General features: G+C 39.5%; 1 protein-coding gene across 13 annotated transcripts in view; it reads right to left on the reverse strand.

The window, feature by feature from the left end:
* The window catches only part of PAN3 (poly(A) specific ribonuclease subunit PAN3), a 114,008-nt gene extending 89,665 nt beyond the window's left edge, over nucleotides 1-24,343 (reverse strand). For 10 of the 13 annotated variants that reach the window (XR_010996273.1, XM_068181196.1, XM_068181199.1 and 7 more), the window contains exons 1-3: nucleotides 23,686-24,342; nucleotides 10,955-11,076; nucleotides 1,968-2,034 (exon numbers count right to left, since the gene is read on the reverse strand). Coding sequence is in view for 11 of the 13 variants with exons in the window: in XM_068181196.1 (XP_068037297.1) it covers nucleotides 1,968-2,034; nucleotides 10,955-11,076; nucleotides 23,686-24,100 (604 nt within the window). In the remaining 2 variants the exon portion in view is untranslated. Of the gene's footprint in view, nucleotides 1-1,967; nucleotides 2,035-10,088; nucleotides 10,113-10,954; nucleotides 11,077-23,685 lie in introns of those variants that run through there. The other 3 variants (XR_010996274.1, XM_068181194.1, XM_068181205.1) reach the window with 3 other exon arrangements.
* Between the last annotated feature and the right edge of the window lie 35 nt (nucleotides 24,344-24,378).

Consider the following 24,378-nt stretch of genomic DNA (forward strand, 5'->3'; position numbering starts at 1 on the left):
TAAAGGAAATTTTATATTTTTAACTTATTTCTGTATGGAAAAAATCCTTTTGACAAACCTGTTTAGCAATCACACTGCTAAAACTCCCAGCATTTATTAGATTCTGTGCAACTGTGCAATTGAAATGGTGCTCATTAACAGAGTTCAGTAAGTTTAATTGCTGTTGACACTATTTAAAGACCACCTAACATTTCACAGCCTTCATCTGATGAGAAAACCTGTTGTAAGTACTCCTTACATTTGCATGCCATTTTTAACCCTGTAGACTATACATTACAATGTTTCCAATTCACCAGAAGATCCTCTGAAAGGCTTGACAAGCATTGGAACAGGTTGCCCAGGGCAAGTGCATGAGTCACCATCCCTAGGGGCATTGTGTAGATGTAGTGCTGAAGGAAATCTTTAGCAGTGCACTTGGCAGCGCTGGGATAACAGTTGGACTGGATCTTAAAAAATCTTTTCCAGTATGAAAGACCCTATGATTCTCTGATCTCCAGTTACCTGAAACTAGCAATCTTCTGTGTAACAGGTTTTAAAAATAATGATGTGGATTTTGCTTGTCCTGTCACTGTTCTGTGCAACAAATTTATATCAGAATCAAGGACAGCAGAAGTCCACATTCCAATTAATAACCTTTTATTGCTATTTCTTTGTTCGCATTCATCTTTTCCAGAGTTAAGCATTAAAAACTGCGTAACAGTCACAGATGCAACTTAAAACTCCAAACTACATAGCTAAAACTGTCAAATTATCAGAAGACTGCCAGCTGTAAACATTGTTGTTTTAATGAAACACTTTCTTCAACATTAAATTCTTAACAGACTTTATCTTGTATTTGTTCAATAATAAATATTCTCTAAAAGGGCAATGCTGCAAATGAAGCACTGCTTGGCAGAGCCAGTGAGAGAGAGAGGGAAGGATCTGAGACATGACAAAATTTAAAATGGTTTCTAAAAGTTGGTGTGGTTTCTCTCCTTGACATGCATCACCATTACTATTTGGCCTGTCACAGTCAAACTCTGACTGCATTTAGAACTGGAGACCTCCACTGCCTTGAATAGCTAATTGCTCAGCAGGACAAAAGAAGCAGAGTTAATCTCAAAACCTACTGGAAATAAACAAGGAAGAAAAAACAAGAAAATATCTGCAAATTTTGACTTTCAAGCAAGTTCATTTTATAGTGGTTACTGCCATGCTTAAAAATTATAATACTAGTAAGTAGACTAGCTGCAGGGTCAGACATGCAAATAGAGTTCTAGCATAATTTACACAGCAATTTTCAAAGCAGAAATTTATTTTAAATGTATGTCCTTGCCATAATGGAGCAGTACCCTCTTCTTTAAAGAAGTTAATTTAACAGCTACAGCTGAAATAATCTATAATGATTGTGAAGAGCACATCACAAAGCTCAATACAGCCTCCACAATAATTTAGTGAGTACACAGGCCTCCACTATCAATACATTTTCTTCAACTGAAAACCATGTATATAAAACATGTTCCTGTAGCAAGGAAAAAATTGTAAGAGGCAAAGTACTACCTGCAAGACAAAACTGAATAGCTATTAAAAATCATCAGGTATGTGACATTTCACAAAATCCACACACCCTAAATTTAACAGAAAACACCTGTACACTAATCCCACACAATAACTTACCCAAGAAGCATCATAAAAAGGGATACTACAGTGAAGCAACATAAATTCTTAAGCTATCAGTGCTTTACAGTGGATATCTAGACTAACATTTCACTTGAAGTGACAAGACTGATAATGACTAAGTTTTTTCCCCACAGCAAAGAGAAGGCTAAACATTTATGAGTTCATTACATTACCATTAAAAAATAAAGTACTACTGTATCTTAAATAAAATCAGAGAACAAGTAACACTCCCTTAAGCCTCAGTTTTGTGAAAGTGAATCTCTCAAATTTTCACATACTTTTATATGTATTACTTTAAACAAACTTACCATGGCCTGCATACTGCTTGGCACTGTCATTGAGAAGGCTAGGGGAGCTGCTGCTATTTGTCATCCTCTGTAAAAATAAAAGATGAAAGTGTACATGTAAAATAAAGCTTTAAAAATTTAGTGAGGGCATTGGGAATGACCTTTAAAAAGTTTTAAGGACAGACTATGAAACTTGTGCTCATTCCCCATTTAGTAAATACAGTAAACAAACCGACTTGTAATTGACAAAAACGTTTAGTAAAATAAAGGATTTTGCACAACAGAAATGCAAGCAAAAAATTACTCTATATTCAAATGAAATACTATCTTAATTAATTTCTTCTAAATGAGGAGGATCTACCAAGCCTATGGTTCTCTTCCTGCATGTTGTGAAAACATTAGATAAGACAATTACTTATCTCCTTAAAACAGTCTTTCACACTGCACTCCTGCAAAAACTACTCCCTTTAATATACTATCATCATAACATGAAACTTCTCCAATGAAAAATACTTAAGTATCTGATAGATTCTTTTTAAAAACAAAAGAACCTTTGAGACTTTTCAGCAAAACATCCAATTCCTCCCAGTCAGCAGGACATCTGAAACCCTTTTGGCATTCCTCCTAGGCTCCACTGGCTTCTCCTACATTCCTCTAGAGATAACAGCTAGCAGGAAACTAGACTAAAGTGAAGCAGGCTGCTCTAAGAGCTACTGGTTCTTTCATAAAGAAGTTTTAAAGTGTGTCTTCTTACTCCCGCTTATTATTTTCTTTCACCAGCTTCCCAAAAGGAAGAAAAAGTGTGAGAAGAAAAGGAAGGCAAAGTCAGGAAGTGTTCTTCATCACTGAGAGAGACAACTACTAATTTGTTAAAATACTCCCTGGCATGCTTTTGGCCCACATCAACCCAGAGTCTCCCAGCCAATTTCCAGGCACTATTCAGCAGTGAAAAGGTTTGAGAACCCTTCAAATTGACAGTTTGCATGCAGACTCTGCTTTAGTGGGTGAGCACACACCAGCACAAACAGGCCCTTTTGTGCCAGCTGGCCCTAAGCATCAAGGAAAGTTTCCAGGCATGTTTCATTTAGTAGTCTAGACACAGACTGACTCAGAACTGGTCACTGGAGCTGATCTTTAGAGTTATTTTTCTCCATAGCCAGTCTCAATGTTGGTGGCAAAGGGCAGGAAGCTAACTATGTTATACATCAATGCCATTTCATCTAATTGTTGACCACAAAGATCAATATTCTGGAGTAATTTTGTTAAGAACAGAAGACAACCAATAGCAGTGGGAGTGCTATCCAATATGGTAGAACTGTAAACCTACTGCAATTCAAGACTCACATCACTTGCAGTTTTCAGAGCACCACATCACCAGGAGCTGCTACTTTTAAATATCTAAAAGAATAGATCGTGTAAAGTAGCTTTTATGTGGAATGCTTACAACATGTAAATAGCACATAAACCTTCAACTTTTTCAAGACTTCAAGCAAGCTTTTTGCTATGTTCTCTTTCCTGATTTTGATGTCACCTGTCTTTTTCTCTTAAATATACTGACCTAACACAACATAAATATCACTAACTTAAGTGATAAACAATTCTATACACAAAAGGCATGGGTCTAGTGAAACAAAGCTGACTTATTATCACAAAACAAGGTACCCCTTTGAAAGACACTACATTGATAAACTTTGTCCAAATTCAAGGATGCTCATCCAATTGCTCACAATCATCAAAATAAGAATAAAAATACACCAAAATAATTCCTGGATTATAGTAGCTCAAGTAATCATATGCCATTCTCCCTTCCTAAGCAATGGAAAGAAGTTGAATAGTTTGTCACAAATGTTTTAAAAGCATCCCTGTTATGCATGGTTTTTTTAGCATTTGAGATGTCCACACCAATACTCAAAAAACAAAGGGGTCTAAGAAGAAATGTCCTAAAGAGAACCTTTCAGATTTGCACAAAGTTAGATAAAAATAGTATTACTTCCCACTTATAATACCAGATTTAATAATAATTTTAATGCAAGAGGTAATGATTTGTTGAAACAGGAATAAATACAATATTGAGAACTGTGTTGGTATCAAAACTGGTTAAACACATAGGTTAAACATGGAACAAAGTACTTTTATTCCATCAATATTCACCATCCTCAGGTACAGGAGTTAAACATTCAACCAGCAGACTTTCAATGTGAACAGGAGCCTGAGATGATGAAAACCAGTGCTGACACAATCACTGAGAACATACAGTGCACACAAGGCAGACTGTGACAGAGCATATTGCTCTGGATTCTGAAAGCACAGTGCAACCCAAATCTGTGAGCATCAACTGTGCTTTTTACTAAGTCAAGCTCCCATTCAAGGTGCTAACATATCTTACACAGGATGCTGAAAAACCAAAGCTTGGGCAGCTCTTGCCTTAACAACTACTTGTAACCTGTACCTTGAATAGTTAGAAACCTCCACCATATTCATGCATTTTTCATTTTGCTCGCTTTTACTACACATGCATAAGCTTCTTACCTTAAACATTATTCATAGAAGACCTGCATGTAATCAGTAAAGGCTTTTAAAACCATTTTAATATTAAGATTTCTGCCACCACCCAAATGCACTTAGTCTTAATGAAGGCTACTCCTGTATCTGATTTTTACCAAAATGGTCTTGAAAGAAAAAAAAAAACAAACCACACAAGTGCTGTTTGTTATTTGTGTTTTCTAGCTCTGATTTTAAATAACACTTCTCAAGCTCTTCGAATGATGTTGAACTATTTTTCATACAAACTCAATTTCATGAACATCATAAGCACCTCAAGCCCAAGGGATGAAAGCTCCAGAAAGGCAAAAGCAACCATTAATGAAGAAGAAAATTAAATATTAAGCCTGACAGGAAAGGTAAGCACACACATATGAGAGCTTCAGACTGTTTTACTACATCAGGATTTTTATCATATGGAAGTTAATATAGAAAGACAACTTTGTGATAACCAAGTAAAACACTCCATTCCACACACTTCTCTTCTCTGCCTGCCTATTGCTATGATTTTCTGAGGTTCTATAAACAGTACTCAAAATTCAACTAGGATGGCTGGCATACATCCTGCCCCACTCCCTTAAAAAGGAATTTAAAAGTTGTTTCTGTTTTAGCTTTTCCTCACAGGAGGGATGCTCCAGTACCCGCAACCTCTTTGTGACCCTTTACAGGAATCCTTTCAGTGTATCCCTGTCTCTCATGTACTGAGAAGCCCAGCACTCCAGGTGTGACTTCAACACTGGTGGACAGAAAGAAAGGATCACCACCCTTGACCTTTTAGCAATGTTCTACTTCAGGCAGTCCACTTCCTCCGTGCAGTATACTAAGAAGAGAAGTGTTACAACAAATATTCCCACCTTCTAAAAAGGAACACACATCCATGCCTCCACCCTTCAATACTCAGTAACAAACCCCAAAATTATAGCTGCACTTAAGGCAAGTTTGCTTTACTTTTATCTCCCTCGACTGTATATTAGAAAGTTCTCATCAAGATAAAGCACGAATAAAACTTTGATGCAGACAACTAGATCTAGTTTTACACAGCTTATAAGATTTATCTTGAAGTGACTGTTTTTCCTTTATTTCCTCCACCATTTATTTTCTCCAAAATACCTAAGAGATTATATTTATTCCTCCTTTTCTCTATATTCCATGCCCTAATCCTAACAAGTAAGGATTTTCCTAATGGTCATACCACAGTGCTAAGTGTACTATCTCAAAACATTTTGCACTATGTCACAATCTAGCCTCTTCATCTTGCTACTGTTTTACTGGAACTATACTTCAGAATGTTTCTTTATAATTTACAGAATAATGTTGACTGGACTGAAAACAGTCATACTGCAAAAGATTAAGATTGATTTGTTTGGCTGTGACATTGTTTAGTTGTCAGATTCTGTGACCTACACAGGGTGATATCTTTTGCTTTTCTTTTGAAACAATCCAAAACCTGTCTTTAACAGTTAGCACATGTGGCACCATCTACAGAATGACCCACTCAACTGCTGAAACTAAAGCAACTGGATTTCTTCAGAAAGCATTATGAAAAAACAGCATACTTTTACATTTAAAATAGCACATCTGTAGTTCCACTCAGTTCTCAACAGTTAAAAACAGAAGACATTTACAAGCTTCTGTGCTTTAAGGAGAGTTTTATTACTCGACTGTTGGCAGATGCAGCAATGGCAACAAAGGTCTTTGTGTTTATTCAGCTGCAAGGCTTTGAAGTGAGCATGGTTGCTACTTCTCAGGCTATTCAAGAATGCATAGTACACCAACATTTGCATGGTGAAAGCAAGCAAAACCAATTCTTCTCTATTGCTTGGCCTTGCCAATTTTACTGCTGAAGACTGTTACTCCCTTCCTATTTCAATTAGGATGATTTACTGAGAACTTAAGATTCTTCCTTTCTATGTAACCTGAAGTCCAATGGAATCCATGTTATAAATCTCATCCCATCAAAATAAAGAAAACCAGATTCCTGTGAAGCAACATGGATGAAGGCACCTTCTACTGTTTTATGCTCTTACAACCAAGCTGCTCAGTTCTAATACAATGTTAAAAGTTTTAACATCAAGATACTTCTCTGCCTCCTCCTGCTATAATACCCTTTGAACAGCCCAACATAACATTATTAAAGCTTCTTTCCACACCACCTGCATCTTGGGTCAAGTTAGTCAAAGGGCAGCACTAATGCCAGAGGAACAGTGACACCAGCCAACCAAGTGGCACACACTGAGCAAACAGCCAAGCATTAGAGGCATCCCAGCCAGCCAGCTCCTGCCTCTTCACTGCTGGGAAAGCCAAAAGCAGTGAGCTGCTTTTCAAACCACACCTCTGATTGTCTCTTGGCAGCTGCTGCTATGCCAAAAAGAAAAAAAACAGCCTTGAGGACAGCATGCAGCCTGTGGGCCATGTGTGGCACAGGCCTGCTCTGCAGTCAGTTATGATTACTTAGAGAAGGGGAAAATAGAAAAAAAGTGCTTTGATAAGATGGAAAACAAAACTGTCAATATAGTATATGAAAGCATATGCAGATTCTGGGAAGAAGAGACATGTGAAACGAAACAGTCTTATGGAAAAACATAAACCAATGAGGACAGAAGATTATTAGCTAATAGGAAACTAAGTTAATAACAAAAGAAGATGATGGGAGGCAATGAAAGGCTGGCCAACAGCAAAGACCTTTGAAGTAACAGGAGTGGAAGGATGAGGCAAAGAGGTATTTTTCAGAAAGGAAGAAAAAGAAAGAATTACAGCCACAGCCACTTCAAAAATCCTGCCTCTTCTGAGCCGTACCAAGTACTTTTACTCGGTTATCCCCTCTGCAAAGTGAGTATTGCCATTAACTGCATCTTCATAACTAATCTAAGCCCAAAGATATGCTCACGGTCTTGTAAAATAGTCTTCCACAGATATAAATGAAATCTGAAATTGAGAAATACCCATTCTACATAAATATTGACTACTATTCATCCAGATTATTTATGCACAAAGCAGCACATCTACTCCCAATTCATCATGATATAATCCACTTTCCTCCCTTTTGCTGCTTACTTAACACTGAGTTTTAGAGATCAGACACTGCACACAAAAATGTGGCAATTGCAAACTTTAATATAGTTTTGCTTGATGCAGTCTGGTTCCATTATATATGCATTACAATAACCCAAGCATATACAACCATATACTCTTTTCAACAAACCTCTGTTTTATGCGCTGCACATGACAAACATATTCTGGAGATTAGATAGGAACAGTCAAGACAACTCATCAATTGAGTACCTGACAATTATGTTGAGAGGTATGTAGTGAATAGAACGAGGACAGCGGAAAGATTATTTCATGGTAACAGAAATAAGCAATACCCTGAAGAGACTGACTTTAATTATCCTTGCTAGAGTGAGACCAGTTAAGCAACTTGAACCAAGTATTTTACTGGTGGTCATTAATTCCATTCACGACTCTGCAACTGTAAAGATTAGTTTCAAAAACTCAGGTCTCTTGTTTGCCAGCACTGCTGCGGTATTGTTTGTTTAATTGCCATCCTTTTCTATCTCATGCATCCATAAAATGTAGACTACTTTCCTGTTTCATACAGAAAGCACTGCATGAAGTTTGATGAAATAATTGTAATGGCACCCAAAAGAGCACTGCCAACTAAGAGTCTTCACAAGGATGCAAACAGCATGCAGGAATAAAGCACAGAACCACATGATGAACATTTAATCAAATATCAAACAGATGCTCGATACACATGAATATGCCACACATCTTGTGTTCTGAGTAACTCCCACTAATAATTTTCCCACTGAAAAAAAAAGTACACAACATTATGAGAACTACAACTCTAAATATAACCTCAAGGCTGCACTGGCAACTTAAACTTACCATTTCCTAACATCTTGCTGCATCTTACTACTGTTTTCCTATCAGTGTTTGTTTGCGTGTTTGTGCAATTTCCCAGTTTTAAAAAACGAGCAGAAGAGCTTGCCTCATTGCATCACTGATGCATCTATTTGCGAACTACACAGGTTCACCAGAGATGACAAAGTAACTCAGATGGAACCGATGCTTCCATCTGCAGAAGTAAAACTGGGAGTTAATGAAATATTTTACAGAAGACATCTGATGTTTCATTGATGGCAGAACACTAAAGTTTTAGTATCTTTAGTTTGATTCAAGAACCTGGAAAGAAATAGGAACATGGATTTGTTCTTTCCACCCTACTTTGTCCCACCTTTACATCATGAAAACTTGCTTACAGTTTCTGTGTATTGCATTTGTACCATTCCAGTCCCCATTCTGTGAGTGTCCCACCAAAATGTCCTCTCTGCTTCAGTCGCTTTGCTCAATCTTTCCTGGTTTCTTCTTTATTTATCTTCAGCTCACCTTCTCTAAGCTTACAGCATAAGTTTTTTTTTCCCCTTACCAGCCCCTCTGCTCTAATTAACACAGATACAGCTCTCTTTCATTAAACATAGATCCACTTCCATGCTGCTTCAGTCAGAAGTGGAAGAAAAGGAAAGAGGGAAATGAAGCTGATCAGTGTTCCTGCTCTGAGTTCAGTCAAGGCCTAGATTATGCCAGAGCTGCAACTGCAAAAATGTACTCAAGCTAGAACATGCCAATGCAGATTACATCTTTGGGAAATTATTTAGCATCTAGGAAGTCTCCAGTGAGTCCATATAAACCAGTTCTGCAAAGGTTTAATCAATTGACAAAATCTGTGCAAATTTTCAGAGAAAGCAAGCAAGAGGTATATCCTTGACACAATAACCAGATGTAATAACAAATAGATATAACAATCTACCAGACTCAAAGTCTCTATTCCAAATCATAAAGGACTAGTATTATTTAAAGTCAAACCCACTAAAATTTCTTCTTTGCCTTGTTCTCCACAGGGCTGAAAGATACAGAAAATCTCATTCCAAGTGGCTAAACTTTATCAGTGTGTACTTAACCTAGAAGCTGACACACAATCAAAACAGACAGCATTACCTATGTAAACAAGAACTTAAATTACAGGATTCAAAGGAAAAAAATCAATACAGGAATGCTTTTCAAACTGTAGTTTGATGCCTGTAAGCACATTCTCAACACTAACAAAATCCTACTTCCAAAGTAATTTTCCTTGTCCTCCAATGGGCAACAGGCACGCTGATTTCTTCTCAAAGAGAAACAATAATGCCTTATCTGTAATCTCAGGCATTAGTAAAGTATTTAAAAATCCCATGAGCACTTATGTTAGATGCATGCCTCATTGTCTGTCTTTCTAGAAGAAACAGTTATAATTAAAAATTGGTGTTTAGAAAGACACTAGTGTTTCTGTAGAATACAGTTTAAGGATACAAAACATAATGACTTTGTGTTAAAATTATAGGACCTCAGCTATACAAAAATTTGTAACTGCCAGCTTCAATAGTACACTTTGGAATCAGAGGTTAAAATTATTCTTTTTAAATCATGCATAACTGCCAAGAATACATTTCCATACTTCTGCAATTCTGTCGAATAAGAAAATCCAGCCTTCTTGAAAACATGCAGTAAAAAAACAAACAACCAAACAAAAGAAAAAAAGGAACACACCTAATTAATTCCCACCTTTTGCTGAGTTATTTTTCAATCCATTATACAGCCACAATTGAGATCAAAGTAACCTCACAAGGAGAGTTTCCTCGATATAAAAGAAGAGAGTTGTTGTCAGGACTCAGTGTGAACTGTTTGACTTGTACTCTCTCATTTACCAGAAGTTGCTTTGTTTACTACAAGACAGACCATCTTCTTTCAGGGACTGTACTTCTTTTAAAATACATAACACTTTGAGGGAGTTATTATAATACTTCATGTGTTAATTCAGTAAATACTCATTTAGGTTTTAAGTACAACAGACTTTTGTTGCAAATTTTCTGTGATACTACCTATACAATAAATTCCACCTCATGCGAGTTCCTATGCCAAACTCTACTGAACACTATAAATACAAGCAAACATTTCAGAAGATTTAAATATGAATTCAACATACCACCACCAGAGTCTGAGTTGCCAAATTCTGAAATTTTTGCCTAGTAATCTCAGGTTTGACAGTTAACATTTTCCTTCAATGACTTTGGATCTTGGAAAAGTTTCAAAACCTGAATTTTATAAATTTAGCAAAAGGTTATCAAAAGGTATGAGCATAAAAAGAAATCTAGAAAGTCACGTTCAGAAAAAAAACCTAATACAGAACTAAGGTATGCAGCAAAGCTCAACACAACAGCTCAGGTAAGTGCAAATAAAAATAGATTAATTTTAAAGCCGTAATACTGTTTCATTTCCATTTGCAAAATTAAAGTTAGAATATAATCTGTATATCATACAAGATGACACATTCCAGAAGGCTCCATTTGTCCTGCCTCTTGAGCAGTTTTCCCTTTTTGGTGTAACACCAGCCGGAACTAATGAAGCATTATACAAATCACTGCTATTACCTGCATCATGGGATACTTCGTTTCAGCAGGACTTCCAAATCCATTAACGCCAATGAAGCTGGTGCTAAAGTATGAATCCGTTAGATTAGCATCAGCTAACCCACCACCATCCATTCCGGGAACTAAAAGGAAAAGAGGAAAAAAAAATAATGCCTCAGAAAAAGCTTCCTTAGCCACGGGTTTATTCAGTAGTATCTATTACATATACAGTTTTTTTTTTTTTTTTGGCAAGGGAATAGAATATGGTACTACTGTGTTCTCAGCAAAACAACCAAAAACAAAATAGTGCATACCATGAAAAAGGAAGTTAAATGAAAGAAGTTACTAAATGAGAGCATTTGTAGCATGAAGTTACAGCACAAATGCAGAAAGAAGCAATGAGGAGTCTGAACTTTAGAAAAAAGAATAACAAGGACAATTATGATATCAAAGAGAAAATACATCAATTAAAAAAGCTAGAAGGCAAGCTTATTTTATGAAGACCTGTATTCTTGCATGCCCTTCTTGGAAATAAATGTGTTAAGTAGAGTTTTGAATGGGATGCACTGGTTCTTTTAAAGGGTAACATATAGAAAATGTACACTTAAAAATATCTCAAACCTTTTCACAGAAAGCACAAACACAAATGCTTCCTTAAGAGCTTAAGACAATTTTCATCATCTCATTCTTTGTAAAGTGACAACAATTTCTTGAAATGCAGCCAAAAAAATCCTTTGGATTGAAAGCAAGTGTGAAGGATGCAAGAAGAAATTCATCCCGCCTAGAAACAAGGGCCCGACATAGAAGACTTTAACCACAAATAAATTAATTCAATACTAAACAAACTACAAAGAACAACAAGCTGTCATAATTGAACACAAAACTCTCAAGCAACTATTACTTCGACAGGGAAAAAAAAACAAAAAAAAAAACGGCATTTACAATGGTATGCAAGCTGCAGTTCAAATGAACCTTCTGTAAAAGCACCCACAGTAAATTTTAAAGACACTCATCAGTATGGCCAGGCCACTGCAAGCCAACAGGCATGAGTAATGGGCAGCTTTAAGGTAGGAAGGCACACATCCAACTCAGAGGAACATCCTGTACCAAGCTATCCAACTTGAACTTCTGGGAGGACTCGCAGCCAGGTGGTGACACCCGGAAACAACTTCCTGATCCTAATCCTCAAAGGAAATAAAATGCAACTTAGTGGCACAGCTAAAGGAATGCACACTATAAGCCCTCAATTTTCAACAGAACAGGAATTTTCCCTCCAAAACAGACTGCATAACCTGGTGAGCCATTTCCATGTGCTAGGCACAGGAAACAGCAAAAGTACAGTCATACATAACCACAGGAGGGCTGGAAGAGAATGATGAGTAGCACGCACACCACAGACAGAAGGAAACATTGTCCAGCTGCACTCCCCTGAGACTGGAGCTGCATGAATCAGACCACGGGGGGAAACACCAACACCAGTTCAAATGGAGAACTGTATGTGAGAGACCAAATAAATGGAATATCTCAGTGGCAATAAACATCAGTTTTGCAAGGGAAAAAGATTCTTGAACTTTTGCTGCCAAATCTAGTACATTATTTGTATATTCTATAGGTTTGAAGGAAACACCTAAGAAACTTTAAATATGCTAATTATTAATGAATTGCTACTTCTTTTTACAAATATTTTAGGAGTTACCTAAGAGAATAGGAAAATAAAACTCTCCACTAGCCATGCTCCAGCTCCACCTTCATAATTTTAAGTAAATAGTCACAAAAAAACTTCAGAAGCCCTCTTGCTACAGCCCTAAAAAACATAAAACTTTTTGGATTTGTCTTTTAAATGACTGTTCCTCTTTTGCCTTCATTTGGCAAAGTCACATTCAGAAGTCTAGGAAAAGTATTTTATAGTTCAATTACTGTACTATGGAAAACAGTAATGTCTGCAGTAATGCCAATTACTGTCTCATCCTTCTTGCCTCAGTCAGTCCCTAACTTACACTGTGAAGGTTAGCATCTTACACAGGATTTTCTGGCATCATGAAAAATACTAGGACTCATTCATACTAGAAAACAAAAAATATAGTAAATCCATGTTGAATTGTATGCAATTTCAGTCCAGTTTGACTGTAACTGGTTATAACTGTGGTTTTTATTTATTCTAAAAATACATTTCCAATATAGCTTTCTCTGCCTATACTGCAGCTGTTATCAAAAACTCCTCCAGTTTTTATGCTACACCTTAACCGACCAAGAAAAACTGTTTTATTTCCAGGAACAACTGTTATTTCAAGGTACTCCATTAAATTTCAGCAGTATATCTGCTACTTCATCTTACGCTTTTGCCTGAAATTATAGAGTCTATCCAATTTTTAACAAACTAGCAAGATACTCCCTCAGATGACACCATCAGCTTTCCAAATCCTTAAAGCTCTGTTAAAGAATTAAGAAAAAGACTATTATTCCTGCTTCTCACACTGCTCCTCACTATGCTAGTGTCATCATGAGAATCCAGGTACCTCCAGTTCTCCCTTAAACAAATACAATTAAATGAACAAAATCCTTCAAACTGGGAAGAAGCAAATGAAAACTTGCAAGTTTTTCCACACTGAGAAACCCCAGAGCTTTCCTGCGTTAACTCCAGACAGGTGGTACAGCTCAGTCACCCAATATCCAAACAAAGCACTTGAATCTGTGACAGTACCCTTGCCAGGGCACAGATATAGCACCAGGTGCTCTGCTACAGCTCTGGCTGAAACACCCTCAGTGCCAGGCAGGTCAAGCTACAGGCAGGAGCAGGCTTTGGGCAGCAACCCCAGAGCTGAGCAAGGCTGAGGCTGCTATCTTTGACACTGCAGCCTTTCTACTCCTGGTATTTGCTATGCAAGCCTATCCAAGACACTTAAAGCTGCTCAAAGCTACAATTTAGGCTACTGGCACAGTGATATCTAACTGGGCACTTCAAACAGCAAAAGCTACTCGAGAACATTTCCTTTTATCCAGCTGCAGGAAGATCATCTCTGTACTGAAGTACTATGGTTTGGCCATACCAATCAGCCTCCTTGTGCCACTCCAACAAATTGCTGTACTCCAGTGTTGACCCACCTACACAGCACTAAGTTCCACTGGCACCAGAGCAATTTCAAAATGGCTTTCAATACCAAGGATTTTTATTGTCCTCTCCCAAACAGTCTAGAAACATACTGCTAGCAGAGGGATCCAGAGCACAAGAAAGCATATTCCACAGGATCAAAATCAAAAGAAAACCATCAAAAGTACATTCATTGGAGCAGAGGACAGTTTTCTTGGTAGTAGCTCAGGTTTAGAACAGAATGGTCTAGACATGGCAAGTATAACTATTGCCTTCAAAAGAATATTCAATATCACCTTCCTTAAACTGACTTCCCTGTAGCAATTAGCAAGAAAATTAAGCCTGAAGAAAAGAAGAAAAAAGTAATTCTTGCATTACTTATAGAGTGAAAAAACATGTTTAATACATACTCCATTTGTGTTCAAAGGGTCATTCAGCTTTTACACTGCTGATAGCCCAGCGAATACCTGAGCAGCCAAAGTATTTTTACTGTATTTGCCACCTGGCCTTCTCTATGAGAAGTAGACAACTTTCTCCTCCTTCTGCCAAACATTTAGGAAATCAGAAATTCGCACTTGCTTCTTGAAGACCAGAGTAATTGGGAAAAATTATTTATCATAAGCAATCTATAAAAGGTCTGCAGAAGTGGGCACACTTTACCACACGAGCAGCGTAGTATTAAGGAAGTAGAAGCCTAGGCTGGAAAAGAAAACCTCTAGTCCTCAAAGTTTTTGTTCATATGTGTTTACTAATTCACATCAGTTCCTGCATTTGATTTATCCATCCAAATCTTTCCTATAGAACAACTGCAAGCAAACACTTTAAAATATTCTATACACCATGCTATTAAAATACCAATGAACTTCTGATGTCTGTCTTTTCTTTTTCAAGACATTGATTACAACTTTATTAAGTTTATGCAATTTTAGGAAAACCCTGAATTAGCTATTTTTTGTTAAAGGAATAAGCCTTTCTGCCATGCAGCATCACTATCCATGCATTGAAGCAGTACATATTTTCAACAGGTTCTTCTTGGACAGAAGCAAAATCTTCCTTATAAAAGCAGAAAGGCTGACCAGGCAGGTCTAAGTAAAGACAGATGTGCAAGCGAACAACAAAGAATCCAGAGGGGGGAAAAAATGCTAACATGTTATGTAAGCAGCTGTGTGAAAACAGAACAAATTTCTAAATTCCATCAATATGCAAGACAGAAGGTACATCTGGGCAATTCTGGAAAAAAAAATAGAACATCTTGAGAAATTAAGACAAAATTTTCTACTTCTTATACACATTATCTAATACTTTTCTTGGTTGGTGAGTAACACTGCAGCTTAATGTGACAACTGCAATTGAAAATAACTATCTTATTATATAATTCCTCTCCCACAGAATTTTAGCAGAAAGTAGGCTTCCTGCCAGATGCAGACACCAGAGAGGGGAAAAAACAACAAAGAAAAAGATAGTTACTTTTGCCTTACTCATTACAATTACATTTTTCAGAAACAAAGTATCTTATCACCGTTTAAGTGCTTGAGTAGTACCAAAATGAACACAGCACACGTGCTTCAACTGAAGGGGTCAGTTTCAGTGAATTTTAGTTTAATGCTTGTCTTGTCTAATACTAACACTATCAGAACACTTATACTATATGAAAAGACTTTCTGATATTTTTCATTCTATGATTTCACTAACCAGTAAAAAAATACTGTATTATCCTAGACTACTTCTTTTATGAACCCAGTATCAGTACTGATGATCTCAGACGCTGCTTGTACCACAATAAAGGATCCTTTCCAATGATGTGATATATTACTCCCAAAGTGAATGGGCTAAAGCAAGGCCACAACAAGATTTAGCTGACAATTTTCAAAACAATATTTTAAAGACTTCTGGCAAGGTAATAAAATGTCGATTGAAATAACTCATTTTGCTATTAGTACTTTTTTTCTACATGTACAATTATTTTCAGGCTGGGTAAAAAGTTTATATAGTATCTTGATTTAAACTCTCAGCACAGCAACAGCACCCTTTTCACATGCTGGTAAACTGAATCATAGGTTCGCTGCATACACATGCATCCTAAGGACAAGGTGTTATCTCAGCTAGATATAAAGCAGTAAAAACTACAGTGCCATGTCCAGAGGAATTTACAGAGATAGCCATCCTAATATTGAGACAAAAACAATAAAACATTTATATAAAACTTATCTAAGTAAGTAATTTAAGATTTGTATCCTTTTAGTCACCCAGAAGCACCAAGGTGTCAGAGGAGCTTACACTCGTTTTCCTTTTTGCACTGACATGTACATTTCTGTACACCAGGAAGTCCTGTGCTAGTGGTGCTAACCTCACTTGTACACCTCAGTGTTATTTTCTCTACAGTGCTCCTACTTGGAACTTGTTAGGGAAATTGGATTCTCTGCTGTTTTTATGCCTCTCTCATTTAATGCTATGTTTTTGAAAGACAGACTAGGAATCTCTGAAATAGAGGCACCAGACAAAGAAAATGAACAATGCTTCCAGGCATGAGGGGCAAAAATAAAAGCACACGCCTGGGTTAGGATATTGTGACAGAGTGCAGTTGGAGGGCAGACAGCACAAATGAACCAAGTTGGCTGAAAGGCAGACAGGAAGCAAAACAGTTTGAGAAATGCTGTCTTATTTACAAACACTCCCACTATGCGAGGAGATATTCATGGGCAAGCAAAGGAAAACAGCAATCTTCAGCATAACAGTAAATGGCTGGGCTGTCTTTTTTTATATACCTCACATAGCACAGAAGCATCTGATGAAGATGAAGCATCTGATGAAGACAAAAAAACAGCATAGGTGCCATCCTTCTGCTCTGTAAAAGTCTTGTTACAGAGTCGAGAGCAGCTGGACTCCCCCTCATGGACCAAGTCCAAAAGCACAGTGATAATACAAATTAGAGTTGATACTTTCTCAAAAGAGTAATCAGAACTATTCTGTTATCAGAAATAGCAATTTAAAGTGATACAATTACTTAATACCATAGCTTTCAGGGCTAACCCTCTCCAAGATCTTTTACAATTACTAAAAAATTGCACTGAACTATTCAATAAACTGCATCAATTTTTTCAAACATTTAAGCTTTTGTTTTAATAGCCTCCAACAAAAACTCAACTTTTTATAAAAATTATTGCATGACGCATGTGCAGATAACCTGAAGAGAACATAAGGATATTTTTCACAGCAGCTGGGGAAAATGTACAAAAGAAAGGAAAAATCTTCCTGCCATTTGTCTCAGCAGTAGACCAGCTGAAGTTCAGAGACTCTAGACATAAACTACAGGAATCACACATTGTATGACCAATTTGACAACAACTTGTATAATGCAGGTCTCTGCTCTTCTCACTTTTATGTATCTGTGCTTTGTTTCTATAGCTTTATTCTCAAATTTTAAAAAGGTCAGGAGTAAAAGACTGTTAAAAAGCAAATTAAAAAATACAAGTAAGTTCTAAGCACAAAATATCTTTGAGAATCAAAAAAGGCAACCACACAATTGGAACTTTTTCAACTACTGAAAGACTCATGAAGCGTACACACACAAAAAAGAGTGTGATCAATTTCAACTCGTGTCCAATACTCATGTACATACATACACAGTGATCCACCACACCATTTTTCTGATGGCGTAAAGCATTACATCTTTACTAGAAAGCAACAAATCAGGAAAACATCAGCCACATCAGCTTACTGTCTCAAACCTTGCACTGACCCCTTTTCATCAGCTGCCTCACAACCAAGACTATTTTTTCTGCTATGGAGATTCTATAGAAATGCTTGTGTCTATCACCCTCGCCTCACTTACCATTTGCCCACTTTTCCCACAGCAGTCTAAATTTGCTTCTAGCTGGTTCCTTACATATGGAAACCTTTCTGAGCTAATCCTCAGAGTCACTATTTTCTGGACATTCAAATCATTCCTGAAGGCCCACTCCTACTGCAATACCTAAAAAAAAAAAAAAATCAGTTTCTAATACCTGCTAGATGGAAATTAAATAGGGATGCCGTCAGTTTTGAAAAACAAGCTTCCCATTACTAAGCTATACCAGAGTTTGCTCCTATAACGTAACTATCCCCACACTCACACTCCTTTCCATGTTTGCCTTTGAAGCCAGAAAACAATGATAAAAGTAACAGTACTACAGTATTCCTCAGTACCCAACACAAGGTGGGTTCTACCAGAAACAAGCAACTACCAATACTCCTCAGATATCCACAATTCTTGTGAAATATCTGGACTCTGAATGACTTCCTATACAATAAGAAAAAACCATGAGGTATATAAACACATAAAATGAAAGCAAATTAATAGTGTAATTTTTTTAAGTTTCACTGCCCTCAAAATCCCAAGTAACTTTGTAGATTGAGAAATTCATCCTTCTATTTTCTTTTTCCTTAGCTCTCCCAAATAATTTTCCTCCTATGGGCCATTCACTTAACAGATCCTTGTGGGTCCCTTCCAACCCAGAATATTCTGCGATTCTGTTATTCCCACGTGAAACACATAAAAGCAAAAAGAAAACCCATGTCTAATTGCCTGATTTCTGGAGCTGACATATGAGACAAAAAGTGATTAAGTGAACTCAGTAACTTTCATTTCCTCTTGTGCGTCTCTAAGAGGTTATTGGTTTTACTCTTCAATTCTCCATTGTATCAGTCTCCAAATGCTAAGAATTTTTTTCCCATTTCTTAAAAATATTCAGAGCAAAACAAGATAAAAATTGTATGAGCCATCAACTCCTGGAAAAGGCAGAATGAAAATTAGAGGGGGAGGTACCTCTAAAGGAAAAAGAGCCCAAGTGAGGTACACAACTAATACAGCATCACTCACAGAAAGCACAAACATGTTTGGTAAAAGAATTCTCAACCGTACACCTTTACTACAGCAGGTACTTTCTCTACAGAAGTGGAAAAGAAACAAACCCCAGGAAAAGTGATGAGTATGTGACATACTGCAGCTATACTTGTACTTAGAAGTTTCATGTAACTGTTTCTAAACACTTCAACCTGTAAATACTGAAATGCTACCAAAGATAAGAAAAAATCAAATTTAATAACCCTGACCAGTTTCACTGCATTAAGAAATATAATCCAACAGATTACCTTTAGTATCAGTTTTGATGAATAGCTATCTTTCCATTCTTTCTATATCAGCTGCTTCATCTTGCTTAAAAAGGACCATACTGGTAAAGAATCAAGCACCCTTTGAAAACCAGAGCATTCACAAATGTCTATGTCTTTCCACTCCAAGCCTAGTGATTTAGGGATTTCACAAAACCTAATCTGTAATGCTCACTAAACTAACCATAGAGCAATTGCATATGGAATTGCTACAGCAGTGGCTACTATTGCCCTGACTGGACACAACATGCAGATGGTTGGCTGTGAAAACAGAAATAATGCTTTTATTAGGGCTGTGAAAACAAACATAATGCTTTTATTAGGCCAACACAACACATGCCAAGTCTTGATGTCCCTTTCCACCTTCTCGCAGGCTGGCAATGAAGTCTATTCACAGATGGGCTGTCTCAGCAGCCATAGAAAAATGCCACCTTGCAGAAACACAGACCTGTTTTCCAACTACAGGTTTCCTAGGAGGGCTTTGAAAAAGGCTTTCTAGCAGAGAACTACATGCAAACATGTCACAGTGAGACGGTGGGCTAGGCTCTGGCACTGGAAACTCACACAGTAGCAGCACTGCTGCTGCGGCCAGCTCCTCACAGGCAGCTCCCTGGCTGCCACTGGGCCCAGAGCACACCTGGCACTCCTCAGCCCAGCACCCCAGTGTTTTATAGGAATCAGAAGCCAGAAGAAAGGGTGAGTACTTTGTATTATGAACTTCACAGCAAAAAGTGGGGCAGAAATTAGCAAATGTTTGGAGCCATACTTCAGCCTGTATCTATCAATATATAATATGAGAACTATATGCAAAAGAATATTACACCTGTTCAACTACCTGAAAGCTAACAAATACAATGGCAGTTGTCCATGCAACTTTAAATTATCTGACCTAGGTATCGGCATGATACATTTTAATACCACAACACTTCCCTCTAGACCTTCCCTCAGGCAGCACTGAGAAGTGATGGTGGCCTAGGAACAAGCCCACAGCAAAGCAGGCTGCTGGTCTGCTGTTTACAGAAGCTGCAAAATACCACAGAGAACAGAGGGCACATACAAGAAGAGAAACTCTTCATGCTACTGTGCTCTCATTCCATAGGCTACTCATTTAAATCCTGTTAATCAATCATATATTTTCCCCTAAATAGCAAGTACCAGTTATTTCCCCACCTCTGCGCTCCTTCTATAGCCTTTAGACATGTGGGACATACTCCTATTAGAAAAGCACCATGCACAAATTTAAGCAGCTACCAAATTTGGAGAAAGTTATTTTCCTTTCCCCCTTATTTTGTCATAGAAGTTCTATATAAAAATGATTAATTTTTTAAAATAGAATTCTAGATAGGCAATATCAACTACATTCTCTATTCTGTATGCAGTCAGCTGGCCACCTTACTCTTGGAAGGTGAACCACGCAGAAGGCTGAGCACCCAATTCTGGTGGAAGAAGCAGAAATGGTGCTTTGAACACGTGCCCCATGTGAAATAGCTTGGGGACAGCAAGCAGCAGTACTGCCTTCTGAGAGTGGGTGGAGCTCATGGGCATGGCCAGTTTTGCCCCCCAGGAACACAAAAATCCACATCATCAAGCCAAAGCCATATTAAGCCCACTACCTCACCTCTGGCACTGGAGAGCAGTAGCTATGTGGACAAAAGCATAAGTATGAGACAAGGATAAAGCAGGATTTCCCAGCAGGCTTTCAGCCATATATATGCAAGGGAAGATGAGTCTGATCCAGAGATGGGAAGTTTTTTGTATTTAATAATCTCAAGCAGAGTTTTCTTCCATGAGTATCTCATCACTTCTGGAATTCTGTCAGATGTTTGCACTCAAAACACCTATGGGCACAGAATAGCTTAATCACACATCACCTGAGAAACTCCTCCTGGTTAGCTCTGAGGATGTCAGCTGCTCATTCCTCTTCATGCTCTAATAGTGAAATACTTCCACACTGGAATATTTCTTGCCTTTTCACTGTTCACCATCTCCTCATCACTCAACATTCCTACCACCCATGTGGAGAAAATAAGTTGGTATTTGGGGAGCCCTTGTGATTACCACAGGAAAACCTGTAAGTAAATTAACAATCCTGTACTCAAAGCAGGATTAGAGTAACACGCATGTTAGAATGAGGCAGTGACCCACTTTTAACAATAAATAGGACTACCCAGTTAATTAGTCAATGAGCATTATCTGCTCTGTGCACTGGTGTCCAGTGAGGAAGGAGCAAGAGAAGCTGGCATCCAGAGTCACATTTAAGACTACCAAATACTTCTGAATTAGACAGTCAGTGACTGTACAGGCAACTCCCACTTTCATATTCTTAACCTTAAAACTGTTTTAATATGACCTTGTGTCTTACTGCCTACATCCACAGAAATAAAACTTTCATTCCATCTACTTCAAAATCATACTGTTAACACCACAGGCCATCAGCAAGGTAAGGAATTTAGACATTAGCTTGTCAGTACTTATACATATCAACTTCAGATTCTGAGGAATTATTTTCCTTGTTTTTTTCACAAATGCATCCCAAAGCAAAGTTTAGAAGTGAGATTAGACCCATTTCCTGGCTTTTCAACTTAAATTTCCCTATCCTTTGTTTCTGGGCTCCTTTTCCTAGCTAGTGTCCCGCAATATCCACCAGTGGAAGCTTCTGCCCCTAGAACAAGCGATGTGGCCTTCTCAGGCAACCACTGACAGCATCAGAGTGGATTTCTCCATCCTTAGTGCCCTCACTCCTCAACTGGCTACAACTGCAGCAAGCATATTCAACAGAAGCAAGTGTTTCAAATAATTTAACTGCTCAGCAGTATCAACCCCCAAGCACACACAAATTCTGAAGGTTTTTGCCTTAGATTCAGGGCTTAGACAATTTTTTTAACTGTTTCTTGGAAGAGTATCCTTCATATAGGAGCTTTTACCTGCAAACTAAGTTATACGTCCTCTACCCAAGTCTGAACCCCCTAACCATTTTCTTTCCCACATGGAAAAAGTGTGTTGCACACCAAACTCTGTCCAAATGAAAAATTAACAAAGATTGACTTATTGCTGCTGAATCCCTCCAACATATTTCTATTTAATTAAAAAAAATAAAAAAGAAGAAGGCAAGAGAGCCTTCAGCTTGAATAACTTAAGCTCAGCAAAAACCTGAAAGACTTTAATAGAAAGCTTTATGCAGTAGTATAGTAAAGGCTCCTCCTGAAAGGGAAGACGTGACAGTGTTGTGTTAATGCAAGACACTGAGAAGCTACCAGCTACAGAGATAATACTCAGCGGCACAAGCTCACCACACCTGGCAAAACAACAATTGCAGGACCCTGAAAGATTTATCAAGCACTAAAAACCTACATACAGGATGTTCAGCATGGTTGCATCTTAATTTCAGAAAAAAATATGGTTTTGACCATTTATTAGCTAAAGCATTTAATGTAAATAAATGCCACGTTTGTGTCAAAAATCAATAATGCAGCCAAGCTTAACGTACTCATGTAAAGAGGCACGGCTTTTCTCAAGGAGCATGTGTTCCTAGCCTGCCAAATGCTGCTTCACCTACAAAACAAATGGTTACTAAAATCAGTTTACTGCAAGCTCCATCTAACTACCGGCCTGCACATCAGGGGGATGCAACACTGATCAACAACAGCAGTGCAGCTCTGCATGACATACAAGCTATCTGAGCTCTCACCATTTGAAAAGGGGCTGCAAAAAAAAAAAAAAAAAAGGTGGCTGAGAGCTGGAAAACCTCAAAAAAAGATTCTGAGACAATTTCTGCTCACAATAGTAAATAACGTAGACATCTACCACAGAATCATAGTAACATTACAGTTGGAAGGGATGTGGGGATCGTCTAGCTCAATCCCCCTGCCAAGGCAGGATCACCTACAGCAGGTTACAAAGAAATCCGTCCAGGTGGGGTTTGAATGTTTCTAGACAGGGAGACTCCATAATCCCCCTGGGCAGTCTGTTCCAATGCTCTGCCACCCTCAACATAAGGCAATTCTTTCTCATGATGAAGTGAATCGCAATCTACAAATTCTTTTCGTAATTTCAACGTTATTTTAGCTGAAGCATTTCAAACTTCCAAGAGCCGACAGTCAATATACGCTGATCGGAAGAGCCTATCCAAGGGTACCGCTCGGGAAAGCGCTGCCACCCTGCTCCCGCCCTGACTTCGGGCAGGGAATACCGGCGAACCTGCACCAAGCCTAGCGCTAGAGGGATGGATGGACAGCTGCCCGGGAGTCCCTTTAAAGACACACAGGAGGAGCCCCCTCCCAAAAACACCTGCCCACTCCTTCCCATCGGTACGGGCCGGGTCTCCTCTGGGCAGCCAGCCCAGCCCAGCCCCGTCCCAGGCCCGGGGTCCCAGGCCACCACCATGGCTGTTGTTATTTGTTTCCGGCAGCACCGCGGCGTGTCGGGGACGAGGAACAACGCGCCGCCCGCCGCCCCCTCCCGGCAGCACCCCCCCACCCCACCCCACCCCAACCCCGGGCCGCCCCGCCGCACTCACTCGCCAGCCGTGGGCCATCCAGCCCCCCGCCGCCGCCGCCTCCTCCCGCCCCCAGCTCGGCTTTCTTAGGCCCCACCACCGCCGCCGCCGGGCCCGAGCTGGCTCCGTGAGCCGAGTAGCCCGGCCCGGCGGCGGCGGCGGGTGGGGGGATGCCGAGCGGGAGCCCGCCGAGGGGGGGTGCGGTGGGCCCCGGACCGGCGGGGGCGGCGCCCGGCTCCTCATGCAGGAACTGGCACTCCTCGCCGTAGAAGCAGGTCTTGTCCTTGGCGTAGTAGCGGCAGAACTTCAGCTTCACGGCCCCGCCGCCGCCGGCCCCCGCCCCGCCGGCCGCCGGACCCGCCACGCCGACCCCCGCCCCCGGCGGCGGCCCCACCACCGGCGACGGCGACGAGCAGGGCAGGCCGCTGCTGTTCATGGCAACCGCCCCGCCGCCGGGGTCGGCACCATGGGGAAGGGGGCGGGCAGGGGGAAGGGGCGCGGGGACCGCCGTCACCCCGGGTCCGGCTCCGGAAGGGGCAGGAGGAGGAGGAGGAGGAGGGGGCGACTCCGCGCCTCTTAAAGGGGCCGCGCGGCCCGGGGCGGCGGCGCCTCCTCCTCCTCAGCGGTCCCGGCGCTCGGGGTTGTTTATGCCATTTTCCTCTTCCTGAGCGGCCGCGCCTGCGCCGGCGCGGAGCATCCTGGGTAGCGCCGGCG

The sequence above is a fragment of the Anomalospiza imberbis genome, chromosome 2 (genome assembly GCF_031753505.1).
Source record: "Anomalospiza imberbis isolate Cuckoo-Finch-1a 21T00152 chromosome 2, ASM3175350v1, whole genome shotgun sequence".
Taxonomy (NCBI): Eukaryota; Metazoa; Chordata; class Aves; order Passeriformes; family Viduidae; genus Anomalospiza; species Anomalospiza imberbis.